Source organism: Vidua macroura, chromosome 14 (assembly GCF_024509145.1).
Source record: "Vidua macroura isolate BioBank_ID:100142 chromosome 14, ASM2450914v1, whole genome shotgun sequence".
Taxonomy (NCBI): domain Eukaryota; kingdom Metazoa; phylum Chordata; class Aves; order Passeriformes; family Viduidae; genus Vidua; species Vidua macroura.
The window spans coordinates 2,177,843-2,192,597 of NC_071584.1; the positions used below are offsets into that span (position 1 = coordinate 2,177,843).

General features: G+C 44.6%; 1 protein-coding gene across 1 annotated transcript; it reads left to right on the plus strand.

Moving 5' to 3' along the window:
* The first annotated feature begins 3,353 nt into the window (after window positions 1-3,353).
* Window positions 3,354-14,019, plus strand: LOC128814246 (serine/threonine-protein kinase PAK 3-like). The gene is made up of 12 exons (XM_053989908.1): window positions 3,354-3,660; window positions 4,547-4,596; window positions 5,460-5,567; window positions 6,001-6,154; window positions 7,072-7,135; window positions 7,895-7,943; window positions 8,814-8,926; window positions 9,764-9,881; window positions 11,146-11,245; window positions 11,362-11,558; window positions 12,579-12,716; window positions 13,850-14,019. Exons 1-12 carry the CDS (start codon window positions 3,558-3,560, stop codon window positions 13,976-13,978), a joined length of 1,323 nt encoding a protein of 440 aa, XP_053845883.1. The 5' UTR covers window positions 3,354-3,557; the 3' UTR covers window positions 13,979-14,019.
* The last annotated feature ends 736 nt before the right edge of the window (window positions 14,020-14,755 follow it).

The following is a 14,755-nucleotide window of genomic DNA, read 5'->3' on the forward strand; positions in this document are numbered from 1 at the left end:
TCCCTGCAGGCAGCGGGACGGGCTCCGGAGCGGCTGGGGGCTCCCTTCTCGTGGGTGGGGAGGGGACTGGAAGCTGTGCCCGCAGCAGGGTGTGCAGCGGGAGGGGAGCTCCTGAGCTGGCGCTCGGGGGAATCGGAGCTGAGGTGGGGCTGGACCTGCAGAGTGTGGGATCCCTTGCAGTGAAGCTGTCCCGGGAGGATGAGAGGGATGTGCGATGGTAAAAGTAAACCTCGGACAGCCGCGCAAGCAGGGTGAAGTAAAGCCACCCCATACAGATCACTCTGCTAGTGGGAAAGCCCAAATGAGCTAATTTCTTGATAACATGCACAGAAAGAGCTCTTCACATAACACCAAATGAAATTCTGGGAAAAGGAATCGTTCCTGAGTGCTAGCTATTTAAGTCACTTTTTTTTCCAAACATATTTCCCAACAGATGGATGCTCGTGGAGAAGGGAAATTGCCAGGGATGAGAAGATCACTGTTGAAGCAGGGCACGCTGCAAACATGACGTGCTCTTTCATGCTTGAAGCTGGATAAATCTCCCTGCCTCAGCAGGTGGAAAGTGAAACCCAGGCCTGGAGCAATTCTGGTGGTTTCTGTGGTTAATCCCCAGATGGTGCTCCCCACTCCTCAGAAACTCCTGGCACTTCTGGGCTTTGCTCTCTTGGTTTTGGTGATCTCAGTACCATGTTTTATTCTGAAATGTAAAAGAGCCCTGGGGCAGTTCAGGATCCTGCTCAGGTCCAAGTGCCCTGGGGCAGCTCAGAATCCTGCTCCACATTCATTGCTGGCATTTCTTGTCTGGACAGTTTGGGTTTGCTTGATGCCTTGTGCTCAAATGGCATTCCTTACTCCTGCTCTTGCTGAGGACACTCAGTGGGTTGGGGCTGGGCCCTGCTTGGAGCAGAGAGGGATGGGATTGCAAGGAGCTTCCTTCCAAACTGGGAACACACAAGGGCCCTGATGAGACAGGCACTGAGACTGTGCCCAGTGCCTGGCAGTCTGCCTTTGTCACAGCTCCAGGGGCACAGTCTGCTCCTGCAGCCCCTCCTCTGCCTGTCTCCTGCCCCTGGGATCTCTATTTTCCAAAAATAAACGGAATTTCACCCTTCAAAAGTCTGCTTCAAAGTGACAGAGGAAAAGCTTAATAAAAATGCCAAGGTCACATTTCTTTGCCTCCTAAAATAATACGACAGATCCAGTATCTGTATTATTAATTATGAGTGTGAGCTTGTTTTCTTTTTAGGGGCTTTCTGATTTACCTGGGGTCTTGTGCTGCACAAGCACATGGCTGCAGCCACTCCTGAGCCTGTGGGCAGCAGCTCTCTGGGACCAGTGGTTATTTACTGTCTTGGCTAAAGATGCCCTCTCAGTGCAGAAATAGCTGTGTGAATGCTCCTCTCTTGGCAAACGTTGTATTCTGACAAAAGCCTCAGTGTTTTGCAGAAAAATGCCTTTGCAAAGGACATTGATTGTTGTGTTTTGAACTGGAGCAATCCTCAGGCTGAGCAGAGACGAGCAGGATTTCTCCAACAACCCCACTGTCCTCACCTGTCATTGCCAGTCCAAGACAAGGCTGTAAAATGTCACTAAAATCTTCCAGGAAGTGATTTAGTAGCAATAATAATTTTTAAAAAAGCAAATTTTAATGGAGATGGCATTTCATGCAGCAGATCACTCTGGTTTGTAGGTAAAAGCTAGTGGAACAGAGTGTGTGATCACTTGGTGTTAGAAAAAAACCCTCAAAAATAGCATGTTTGGCAAAAGTGACAAATTAGCTGCAATAACTGAAGTATCAAAGACAGTTACTGATGGGATAATTTGGGTTATTTAAGTCTGTCCTGGGAAAATGAGGATTAGGAAGAGGCATAATTAAAATATGCAAAGCCGAAGGGGAATAGAGAATAGATATTAAGTCACTTCAAATTAGTAATTCATGAGAGGGTGGAAGGGAGAGAAATGGATGAAATTATGCTCTGAAAGGGCCCTGATATTCCATTGTTGCAGAGAGAAAAGCTATTCAGAGCCTGAGCACATCTTCTGTGCACACAGAAATTGGAGAGGAGAAGGATTGAAAGGAGCTGATCCTGTAGGGTTCCCTCACATCTAAAGGAATATGTTCTTGTAGGGGCATCAGGAGTCTCCCAAGCTCTGTTTTCTGTACATTGACAGCAGAGCTCCAGGAGCTCGACCAGGAGAGTCCTTAGCACCTCAGTGTAGGATTGTGAGAGGCAGAGTCTTTCCCCACAGTGTTCCCTGGTGTGCTGAAAATTAATTCCATCAGGGTGGGGTTTACTGTCTAATCAGACAGCAGAGACCATTTTGAAACATAAACTTTAAGGGATTTAGAGATTTTAGAGGAGCTAAGATTTTAGTTAGAGATAAGCCTTACTAGAGTTAATTAAAATAAATGAGTAGGCCTTGATGAAGTTAAGAATTAGTAGTTAACTAATAATTGATTGCTTGTCAACACCATGTTTAGTTAGCTGGGTTTATAATGAGGAATATAGAAACTGACAAGTAGCTTTTAGGAACATAAGACAATTGTGGGCCTCCTCTGTTCTGAAACCAATTGAAGACAGGGAATGGGAGTTCTACCAAGGTTCATTTGTCATATTTGCATTGAAAAGGTAGAAAGGTCAGAATGAGGAAGACTTCATTTACTTCCTCATTTTGGGACCCCTCCCCATGAAAGGGACCACCGGCCCATTTCAAGGAACAAACTGCGCATGCTTAATAGCTTTGGGAATGATTAGCATAGGAAGCGAGGAATGGGATGTACTAAATGATGAATATGTATTTGTATTTTGGGTATTCAATTCTGGTGTGGATAAAAGGACTCTGTAATCATTGGAAAGGTGCAGTGTGTATTTGGGAGCTGTCCCGCACGCTGCCCGGCGCCGCAATGAACATACACTTTCTAACTTTAAACTGTTAGAGAGTTTTTGTCCGTCACAGTTGGATATCGGTACTAGATCAATATCCATATTTCTTTAATAAATCAATTTCAGCAAGATGTTTTTGTTCCTGAGCATCAAAAGTCCAGTGCAAAACTCCTGAAGGCACGGTTTTGTCTACCAATAGAAAGGAGTTTTGTAATGGAATCAAAGAACCACCAGGAAAATGAGTTCAGCCTTAAATCTTTACTCCCTGGAAGTTCAGAGTTGATTTCCAGGTGGGCTCCATGCAGGAGCTTTGCATCAGGAGGAAGGTTGACATCTCACTGCCTTAAAGGGATGTCAGGCTCCAGAATGAACAAAAGTGAGCGTCCAGCTGCTCAAGAAGCAGCCTGGAACCATTCCACAGAGTGTGAACCTACAGCTGCTGCCACTGTGATGTCAGAGGCTGCTTGGGGTGTCGCTGAAAGGTTGGCAAGTCCCCGCAGTGCCAACAGGACACTGCCGTTCCTGCAATCCAGACCTCCTCGATGCCTCCTCCTGCTGGCATTCCAGCAGGATCCTTCTCCAGGAGTTCTCAGTCAGCTGCCTGCAAACCAGCCAGGGTTTTATAGCTTTTGGGCTATGCTGTTCTGCAAGTTCTAGCGCAGGTCTGCAGAAATGATCCGGCAAATCGCTGCCGCAGCGTGTGATTTTCTGTCTGCCACATCTGCAATGTATTTTTATCCAGATAAACCCTGGCTGGTGACAGCTCATCTGGGGAGTAAGTAGTGCTTTTCCCTAGGTGCAGCATATCTGGCTTTGGGATCGCTGTGCTCTTTCTGCTCTTCCTTAGGAGCTGAGCTGATTCTGGAACAGAAATGCCAGTGAGATGCCTTTGGTTTGGTAGAGCTCCTGTCAACAGCTTCTGCTAAAAGGGGTGTCTCAATGGGGACAGCATCTGGAATGTGGGGAGCCCCGTGGGGATTCCATTCCCCACGCACACCAGTCTGGGGAGTCTGTAATTCCCTCACTTTGCTGCTTCAGCCAACTTCCAAAATGCAGACTGGAAGAGCTTGTCAGAAGTGCTTCTAAAAACTGCAATTATCTTCAGAACTGACAGAAAACATCATTTTCCCATAATTAAAGGATTTGACTAATAACCTGTGCTAAAATAGAGATAACCTTCATGAGGAAATGTAACTTCCCAACAGTGTGTGCTCCTGAACCCAGGAGCTGTTTCTGTGCAGTGTCAGAATAGAATTCACACTGCTAAGGGGATTTTGGGAAAGCTTTTCTAGGGAAGCATTTTCAGCAAGCTAAAAAGAACCAACATATGCAATTTAATAATAGGAAAAAAAAAAAAAAGGAAAACTTCTTTAGCTCTTGGGCAGAGCAGAATCATTGACTATTAAAGAGCAATTTACATTTTCTTGACTGAGTTTCTATTTATTTATTGTTGAAACAGCACAAAAAATAGAAAAATGTAGAAAAAAAAATCTGGTATTTTGTCCTGTCCTGTTGCTCACTGTGGAAAAGAACTGTTGCTCCTAGAGGGATGTTATGAAATAAAAATGCTCTCTTATTTGGGCTGACTTGTTCCATGGGGGATGCCCTACCAGAGGCAGTTTTCTAACAGCATCTGGTTCATCTTCTCTTGCCCGCTGCAGATCTGATCACCCAGTTATCCAGAGGTGGATACATGGCAGCCCATCCTTTGGTGAGTGGGAAAGGAACCTTGGACATTCCCAGAGTTTAAGAACTGTGGAGCAAGCTGTGAGTGAGCTTTGCCTGCTTCAGCAGTGTGCCAGCCTGAAAAAATGTCCATGTCTGGTTTTGCAGCAGCAGCAGGGGGATCTCTGGCTGTTTCCTCAATTTCTGTTCAAAGTTTTTAAACAGATGAAAGTTGCAGGGAGAAGATTGTGGGTTTAGCCATGGTGGAATATCTAATTCACAACAATTTTCAATACTGTATAATTGCCTCATTTTAGTTTAGTTTTAACAACTTAGAATTCCCTTTCTATCGAGTTTCATGATTTATCTTTAGTACAGCTGGATATATAGCTGAGCATAAATAAGGTTAAAATTGGTAATGTAACTCACTGGAGCCACTGAAAGAAAGTTTTAAATTACAATCCACACTTACAAATAGTTGGGTTGCAATAACAATCCTAGGGAGGGGCATGACATCCACATTAATATTGGCCAAATTTATTAGGGTTAATATTAAACATTTTAAAGAGAGCACCAGTGAGATGTGAAGTGTAGAATGGTGCCTTTGATTTGCTTCAGTTCTCTAAGTGGCCTTTGTGACAGCTTTAAAGCAGTTGGGAAACAGCAAATTTGGGGCAACTTGATGCAATGCTGTGCCCCTGCAGAGCAGCAGCTGGGGCTGTTTCAACCCCCCATAATTTATAGATATTTAAATTGTACTGTGACACGTGCAACAGAGAACGGAAGCTCTAGAGCCACGTGCATGTCTAGATCAGTTTCTGATGTCAAAGCAGCTGAAAGCTGTGTGTAACTACAAACCTCCCAAGTGGCAGAAGGGAGATTCTCACTCGTGTTACTGACTGTCCCCAGGCCACAGCACTGCCACCAGGACGTCAGCTGGCTCCTTCCCTTCCTGGACAAGAGGATAATGAGAAGGAGGTGGACAAGGAGCCTGCAGCTTTTGCCTCAGCAGAAGCAGTAAGTGCCAGCTTTGGTTACCATTGGTGCAATTCAGAGTTTCTGGTCAGACAGCAGCTGCCTCTCACAGCTGGAGGTGCTGAGGGCTGGAGTCCTGCCATGACATTGTGCTTCACCCCAGCCACTGGCACCTGGAAAATTGGTTTTGAACTTCCCTTTTAGTCAGCAGTTTCTCTTGCAGGATACAGGAGAAACTGTCTCCTGGATGTACCTGCACCTCTGCACAGATTATTTAAGAAAATCCGTGAAAATTGAACATGAAACTGGCCATGAACTTGTTTTGTTTTCGTTCATTCAGTTTGTGATGTGGACAGCAAAAAACCGATTAAGCACTGGATGTGGCTGACAGGCATCTTCCCGAGGGTTTGCATTTGGAATACGAGCTCAGGAGATCCCTGCAAGCTCCCTTCCTGACATTAATTTCTCATCACAGATCCACACGAGCTCTCTGCTGGGAGCTGAAGAAGCAGATGATGAGACATTTCTCATGTCTGACACCCTCAGCCAAAGCGCAGGCGCTCTGGACAAACCCAGGGCCGGGCTGCAGAAGAAATGCCAGCTGACAGAGGAAGTGCTGGAGCAACTGAGTATGTGTGGTGTGCCTGGTGTCTGGCATGTGTGTCCTGACTTCAGCTGCACCAAAGGGACAGAGGAAGCAGGAATTCTCCCTGGGCATTCCTCAGGGCAGCTCAGACTGGGTTCAGTTTCTCTGCGCTGAAGGCAAAAGCAGGGATGGTTTCTGATTCAGCAGAAGGTGCTTTGACCTAGTGAATGAACTACTGAACTCCTGAGTGCTGATGGCCAAATCAAGCAGGATATTTGGGTTCCTAAATTCTCTTTAGTCCCCTGACAAGTCACTGGAGCAAAAGTACTTCATAGCAATCTATTAGATTGAAGACAAGCAGTGTGGTCCTTCAAATGGCACAGGCAGGGTTATCATCAGAATTTAGCCTGGTAACCCATGATGAAGGTCCTGGATCCTAAAGCCCCATCATTATTGATTATAACATGAGATGCTGTTCTTTAAAATCATAAAGACAATCTTTTGGCAAACTGCTGAAAGTTGGGAAGGTCCCCTTCTCTCCTGGAAACACTTTGCACCGTTTCTTAAAAATTAATCCCAGAACCCAAAGTGTATTTAATCTTCAGAAATAATAAACCTGTTGTTGAATCACACAAAGGGTTTATTCCCAGGAAAATAAAGGCTGTGTTGTTTTAGCTCTCCTAAATATTTGTAGAAAACAAACTCTTGCTTTGGTACCTGGCCTTTCCTGATTTCTGTCTCCTGTGGATATTTCTCCTGGTGCTTTGTTTTCCTGTCAAGGTAACTCTTCAAAGCACTGTAGAAAATCAGAAAATCTGTGGAGCCATCTGTGCTTTGGAGCTGCCTCTGTTGCTGTTGTTGCCCACAGAGGGCTCACAGCCAGACAGTGGGGCTGCATTTTCAGTCTGCTGGAGGGTGGTGTCTGTTTGAAGTGAGCATCCTGCATTTCATTTCTTTCAGGGGGCATTGTGAACGAGGGGGACCCCAAGACCAAATACACTGAATTTGTTCACATTGGCCAAGGGTAAGTCCAATCTTAGTTACTCCTACAAAGCCACGGGCTGGGCATTTTGCTGCTGTGAATCCAGGCAAGCTCCAAACATGATGTGGGTTTAGATCCTCCCATCTCAGTACAGGTCAGAATTAATAATTTTGGTCAAAAGGTGTTGTCAAAGAAAACTTGACACTGGCACTGCCTTGCCTGCAACAAGGATCAGGACCTGAAAAATCTCCCATCCCTCAAACCTTTTTGCCTAAAAGAGCACCTTACCACCCCACAGCTGTCAGATAAAATTTCTCAATAACATTTATTTCAAATATTTTGCTTAAAAAATATTCAGTAATCCAGAATATAACCACGTAGTTTAGCAATTAAAACCAGAGGTGAAATACTAAGCTCTCACACTGTCATATGAAATCCCACCCTGTGTAGTCTGCAGCATACATTCCCTGGAAAAAATACACACACAGACACAAAAAAGAAGGAAAAAAGCCCAACATAACAAGGCAAAATGGAAAAAAAAATTAAATATTTCTCAGTTTTTGTAGGCACACTCTCCCCCTGCTCTTAGGTTTTGAAGATCTGTGCTCCAGCTCTTCAGTTTTCTTCTCAGTTTTCCCTTGGACACCCTGCATGGCAGAGGGCTGCTGTGCTGCTGTCTGAAGAATAGATGAACCAAGGTGTTTTAAAACACTTCATGCAGCAGAGATCTCCTGTCTGGGGTGGCTTTCACTCCCAGCACCTGAATTGCTTCTCCTTTCTTCACTGCTCTTTTGTTTCCAGGGGTTTCGGGACTGTTTACAAAGCCATCGACCCAGCCACAGGAGATGTGGTGAGTGTCAACACCCCCAGCACATTGTGCAGCTCTTCAGGGCTTTCCCCTCTGCTGTGAGCTCTGCTGGAGCTTTGGGTGGCCGGCAGAGCTTTCCTGGGCAGGCTGTTCCTCAAGCACAGAGCAGTGGCAGCCTGCAGACTTTGTTCCTACTCAGTTCCAGAAAGAATGCAAGAGGGGCAGTGGTATCTTTCAGAGAAGGACATCATTAAGGCTTAAAATACCATAGAATGAGTTATTTCTTTAGAAAGCCAGAAAATAATTGCAAATCTGAACTGTGGAGTTCAGATTGCTCATGGAGTAGCAAAATCAAAGTTCAAGAAGCGAGAAACGTTGTGGGATTGTAATTTTTTGTGTGTGCATAACTGCTATGATCTTTTAGGGTGGGAATTTACCCATCATGTACGCATGTGTTTGCTTTTTTATGCAACCAAGACCAGCAGCAGCTGCTGAAATAATGGCCAAACTCCATAGAATTGCTGAAGGATTCCCAGCTGTTTTGATATATTTTCACAGTCACAAAATCCTGCTTGCAAAACCTGTGTGAATAATAAGAGAGGTGATAAACTGAGGCAATCAGGGAAGAATGTGCGTGCAGGGTGTTGTCAGAGATCTGTGGGTGATAGCTCAGGGAAATTTTTGCAGAATTTAGAAGGCAAAATGTCTCTGGCAAGTGTCCTGTAAGTGGCACCAAAGCAAGTGGAGAAATCAACTGTTGTCCTGTCACTTCCTGAGCCCTGGAGTCTGATCACAAAGTCACAGGGCAGTTGGCACAGCCCAGCCCCATCATTCCAAAAACACTCTCTCCTTGGTCATTGTGCTCTCCTGCAGCAGAACTTCTGGAGCCCATGGTCTCCAATTTCATTTCAGGTGGCCCTAAAGAAGATGCCTCTCCGCAAACGGAGCAGAAAGGAACTCGTTGTCAACGAGATTCAGGTCATGAAGGAAAACAGGCATCCCAATATTGTCAATTATATAGACAGGTGAGTGGTTCTGGTGTTAGCACTGGAATGTTAACGGCAAGACAAAGGTTAAAAAACCCCTCTGGGCACTGGCAGAACATGGAGATCTTTCTTAATTCTCTATTCATCTCCAGTGGATGGGAGGAGATGGCCTTGGGTCTCCATTAATCTTTTCTGGTGTTTGTAGTTGGAAACCTCTTTTCAAAAACCTGGATGTGCCATGTCTTACTAAAACAACAGCCTGTCAGTTCATTACCTCTGTGTTGTTTCTGGGGTTTGGTTTTTTCAGGTTGATCATATTTTCTATGCCTTAACGATAAGTGCTGATAAACCATCATAGAAATGATCTCCCTTGGGCTGTTGCCACCATTTTCCGTTGCTGTGGAAGACTAAATTCTCATTTGCAGAACCACATAATTTGCCAGTTTTTCCTCTTTCTGACTGTATTTTATGCAGTGTTTTCCAAATGGTTGGCCAACACCTGTCCTCAGTGGTGCAGAGCCTCCTCCCACGGGTAACTCAGGAGTTGAGTTGCCTTGTTCCTGGAGTGAATGGTGGAAGTTATAAATTAAGATAATGGCTCAGTTGATGGCAAGTGTCCTGGTTCCAGATTGATCTCTGCTGTTACTAAATTGCATTATTCTCGTTTGCCATCTAAGGCATCTCCTTTTTCATGGATTTGCCTTTCTCATTTAGACTGCACAGATTCCAAATACTCTGTAGCCTGCAAGGAATGTCTCTCCATTTCATTCTGCCTCCTTTTACAAGTGACCTGGAAACAAAACTCCCCTGCAGTCTTTTCCACGAGGAAATTTAGCTGTGCACATTCACCTCCATGCCTTTGTTTTCTTCTCTCAGCTACCTGGTGAATGAAGACCTGTGGCTCGTGATGGAATATGTGGATGGAGGCACTTTAACCAGCGTTATTGTCCGAGTCTTTATGGAGGAAAGAATGATAGCTGCTATCAGCAGGGAGGTGAGGGACCCTGCTTGTGCTTCCAATGGCTTGGACAGGGTGGGACAGGAGTGACCTCATGTTCAGAGCTTTGTTTCAGTGCTGCTGTTACGAAATGTAAAATAAAAGGGTGTCTTGGTTTGAAAAGACAGGTGTCTATTAAGGAAGGCAGGAGATTCTCTTGAAATGGAAAATGTAAACCCCCTCTCTCTGAATTATTATAATTTTGAAATTAAGAGGCTCTCGGGTAAAGATATGGGAATAGGAATAACAGTTCTTTACAAGGACAATTAAAAATACAAATGCAATAGTACACTGCCAACAGAACCACAGGCAGTGGAGGACAGGCAAAGTCTTGGAAAAGATGGGGTCACTCACAAAGACGCATTTTGTAAGAAATGGACTTAAAGAAACCCCAAAAAGCCGTGCCACAAAATCACAAAGTGTACCTAGATCCACACCTCTATTCCCTATGGCTCTTCTCCCTTAACAGAATTTCCTTTTGTCAGATTTGACTAGGAAAAAATTCCATTTTTGTGAGGTGTTGTGAACTGTTTTTACTACCTGTAATAACCATCCCGGGTCTGAGTATTCTTGTAATGCAATGCCATGCAGCAGAGAACCTGTCCACTTTATAGCTTTGCTCTCAATATTTGTTACTCATTGTTTTCTCATCTAAATGTACATTTGCAAGATGTGCGTCAGCCTAAGACAAAGGGCATCTAAGTGAGCTTCCTACCAATACAACTGCATTTCTTATACTCTGTTATACACTTTTGTCATAGTCTCTTTTTTAATTTATTTAACATTCTAAACTTTGCCTCATTAAACTGGAGCATGTCTGCACTGCATTCTTGGCCTGTAAAAGCAAACATGCTCATGGCAGAATTTTAAAATGGCAAATAAAAATAGAGCTTCATTTGTCACAGCCCTCAGCTTAAAAGGAGAGCATTGCACCCCAAATGGTGTTTGCTTCTGAAAAATGACTAATGTGCTACTCCCAACTCTGCTCTTGAGGCCAACATAAAACCTCTGTCATGCAGCCTCCCACACAAAAGTGATCCACTTCATAATGGAGGGAGAGATGTTTTCCTTTTTGACAAACCCTCCTTGTCACCTGGATGGAGAGAGCAGAACCACTGCAGCCATTCTGGCTGGGTTAGGAATGGAAGTCTATGTCAAGAATTGGTGTTTCACCTAGAAATTCAATCTTTTAGAGCCATTCCCTTCTCTTGTGTGATGAAATGAGGTTCATTAACTTTTACCCTCATGGGTTTTGTCTCAGTGCCTCAAAGCCCTGGATTTCCTTCATTCAAAGAACGTGATCCATAGAGATGTCAAAAGTGACAATATTCTTCTTGGGATGGACGGATCTGTGAAACTGAGTAGGTATTCTTGGTCAGCACAGCATCCCCGTGTTCTCAGACGTAGAGTGGGGAATTCTTGTGCTCGGTTTCATGGTTCAAGCTGGTTTTGACAGTATTTTTGTTTTCCTCCTCAGCTGATTTTGGCCTGTGTGCTCAGCTGACCCTGGAGCGGAGCACACGGTGCACAGTGCTTGGCTCTCCTTACTGGGTAGCACCAGAAATCCTGAAAAGAAAGGAATATGACACCCAAGTGGACATCTGGGCCCTTGGGATCGTGGCCATTGAAATGCTGGAGGGGGAACCTCCGTACTTTAAAGAAAGCCCTGTCCAGGTAAGGTGCAAACTCTGTCATTTACCACTGTCTTGCCAATCAGTGCCATGTTTTGTCTCCCATGAACCCAAATCCCACTCAAATCAGCCTGAAATAGTTCTACCAAGACCCACTTCTAGAAATGTCCCTGCAGAACATCTCATCAGAGGAGAAGTGACCTGTGCAAGTGCAAAAATGTGCCTTTTTGGCCTCCAGCACTGCTTGAGTTCCTCCTGCTGTGTTTGATCTCTCCCTGAGCTGGAGCTGGGAATGACAGCAGCGAGTTTCTTCAATTGGGAAATTATTATGAAAAGCATTACAAGTGTATCTGCAGGCCCAGAAGTCTTTTCAAATTCTGACCAGTGCCTTTCAGGGAGGGTCACTGGTTCTAGTGATGCCATAATTATGTATTACCCAAAAAAAAGTCTAAAAGTATGTTTTAGCAAAGCTACTTGTAATAAACATATTTTGAAGTTTTCAGTTTTAGATCCTAATTCTTTAAAATTAAATGATGAGTTCTCATATCAAATGATGAAGGAATAGTGGAGGAATGTACACAAGGACAAAATCTCATGACTAGCTGAAACCAGGTTAAATGCTGCACAGTTAATTCCTGAGGAAGACAACAGTTCTGAAGATTTCAGTCTTCCACTCTTTTTGAAAAAGTTCCCTGACTTTTCTTGGAAGACCACTTTTGGATTGCTTTTGCCTTGTATAAGGCAGCAAACACAGATGAAGAGAATTATTTCCAGATCCCAAAATACTCGGAGTTGGGAGGGATCACCAAGTCCAGCTCCTGAGGGAATGGCCCTCTGGGGATTGATGTTACCAGTGCCACGCTCTGACCAGCCAAGCTGCACTCAGGGTCATTATCACCACTGCTCTGGAGTGACAGTTCCCTGCTTCCTTACCCTCAAACGCTGAGAAGCCCTTGAGCCCCTTGAGAAGCACCAGGAGCTCTCAGAAAGCCAGGAGGGGCCTGCAGTGGAGCTGTCACCCCAGGGATGGTCAGTGGCTGTCCTGTGCTTCCTGTGTCCCCAGGCTCAGCGCCTGATCGCCCGGAACAGGTACCCCCCTCTGAAGATGCCCAGCAAGATTTCAGTTCTGTTCCACGCCTTCCTGCACTCCTGCCTGGACACCGACCCCAGCGTCCGCTGGACAGCCAGCGAGCTCCTGCAGGTAAAGGCCCAGTGGCTGCAGGGGAAATTCCCCTCACCAGGTGCCCTCCTCTCCTGTTAATCCCCAGTCTGGGTGCTTTGCAAAGTAGAATCATAGAAGAATTTGGCCTGGAAGGGACCTTTGAAGTCCATCTGGTCCAACCTCCCTGCCATGAGTGGGGACATCTTCAACTTGATCAGGTTGCTCAGAGCTCTGTCCGACCTGACTTTGGATGTTTTCAGGGATGGGGCATCCAACACCCCTCTGGGCAACCTGTGCCAGTGTTTCACCACCCCTAGCATAAACAATTTCTTCCTTAGACCTGAATCTCTCTTTTCATTTAAAACCATTATCCTTTGTCTCTTTACAACAGGCCCTACTAAAAATGGGTTGCCTTGAGGTTTGAAAGGCTGCAATGAGGTTTCCCTGGGGCCTTCTCTTCTCCAGGCTGAACAGTCCCAGTTGTCTTGGCCTTTCCTCAGAGGAAAGGCGTTCCATCTACCCTCTAACCATTTGTTGTATTTTGGGAGTGCATTCAGTTTTAGCTGGTGGCAAGAGAACTGCAGTAGAATGGTGCCACGTACAGAGGCCCAAAATGGTGTTGGTGGAAAAGGAAGCCAGTGCCAGCCCAGCAGTCTGGGAGATTTGGCTGTTCTTGTCTTGGTGCTGAAAACCTGCACCTCAGTGTTCTCCACAACAGCACAGGCCTAAATCCTAATGGGACCAACATTTCTTGGAGGTGCTGGAGTTCCCTTGGAGTGGAACAGCTTGCTGTGTTCCCAGTGGAACAGCTTGCACTCATCTTTTCTGACAACTAAAGCAGCCCCTACCTTCAGAAAAAAGGAACCTAAGTGAGTCCTTTGAGTTTCCTGAAATGAAAAAAGCCCCGAGGCAGCAAGTGGCATTCCCAGAGTGCTGGCAGGGCCAAAATCCCAGCAAGCTGAAGACACCTTGATAAATTGATTAATGGGATTACTGGGCCATGTTTGCCTCTGACAGCAAGGTCCTGAATATTAAGATGAGGTGGAGATGGTCCCCTCAGTCCAATTTATGTGTATTTCTGGTAAGCAGAGGAATCATGCTTCCTCTTGTGAGAAACTGGGTTTGGAAAGTAACAGTTCCTTTCGTTTTTCTTTTTTTTTCCCTTTGGGCAGCATCCATTTTTACAAACAGCCACGAGTCTCTCTGTCCTGCCTGACGTGATCCATATAGCCAGGAAAATCTGTCGGGCCATGGAAGCACTTCATACCAGCAGTGCCAACCTAGAGGAAAAGAAGGAATAAAATTTTCACTCCTTTGGGAGATTTGCTCCCTTCTCACCCAATGGTTACATTTTCTTCTGAATTACTGGTTGCTTCTTAAAGATGGAAAGTCGCAATTATGGGGGTTTTGGTATGGTTTGGAAATGGGGAAAGGTCTCCTTCATTCATCAGCTCCCTGGAATGCCCATGGGCTGGGTTTTGCCCACTTGTGGCACTTCTGGATGAGGAAGAAAGTGCAATTGCACTTCCAGACAAAAACGGGTGAAGAATGGGGCAGCCAAAACATCCTGTTGGATACACACAGTCAGCTGGGACTGTGGAGTGCTTGGAGAATTCCCTGTCCTCCCTCCACCTGGCAGAACATGTGGACACAAAAAATATATAATATATAGAGATTACAGAGAAAGATATGTATATAACATAGATGGATAAATAGGGGTGTGCAAATGTACATAGACACATAATGTACTGGATAATTATTACATGTATAAATATTTATAGAATATATATTATTATTATAGTACTATATATAGAATGTTTTTATATCATTATATGTACAGATAGTGTGTTACAGAGCTGTGGACATACATTTACCTTGTAACTTATATTGTCCCCTATTCACACCCCACCCCATAACTCTCCTGCATTGTAGCTCCTTATATCTATAATATATATCTGTATATGCATATATATATGGGGTATGTATATATAGTATGTATACACAGTGTGCATATATAATATATAATATTTTATATACTATAAATATAAAAATATATAAATATATAAATATTTTATATA

Coding starts and splice junctions, on each gene's coding strand:
- LOC128814246 (XM_053989908.1), top strand. CDS start 3,558: ATGATCCGGCAAATCGCTGCCGCAGCGTGTGATTTTCTGTCTGCCACA. Junction 7,944..8,813: donor ACCCAGCCACAGGAGATGTG/GTGAGTGTCAAC, acceptor ATTTCATTTCAG/GTGGCCCTAAAGAAGATGCC. Junction 8,927..9,763: donor ATTGTCAATTATATAGACAG/GTGAGTGGTTCT, acceptor TTCTTCTCTCAG/CTACCTGGTGAATGAAGACC.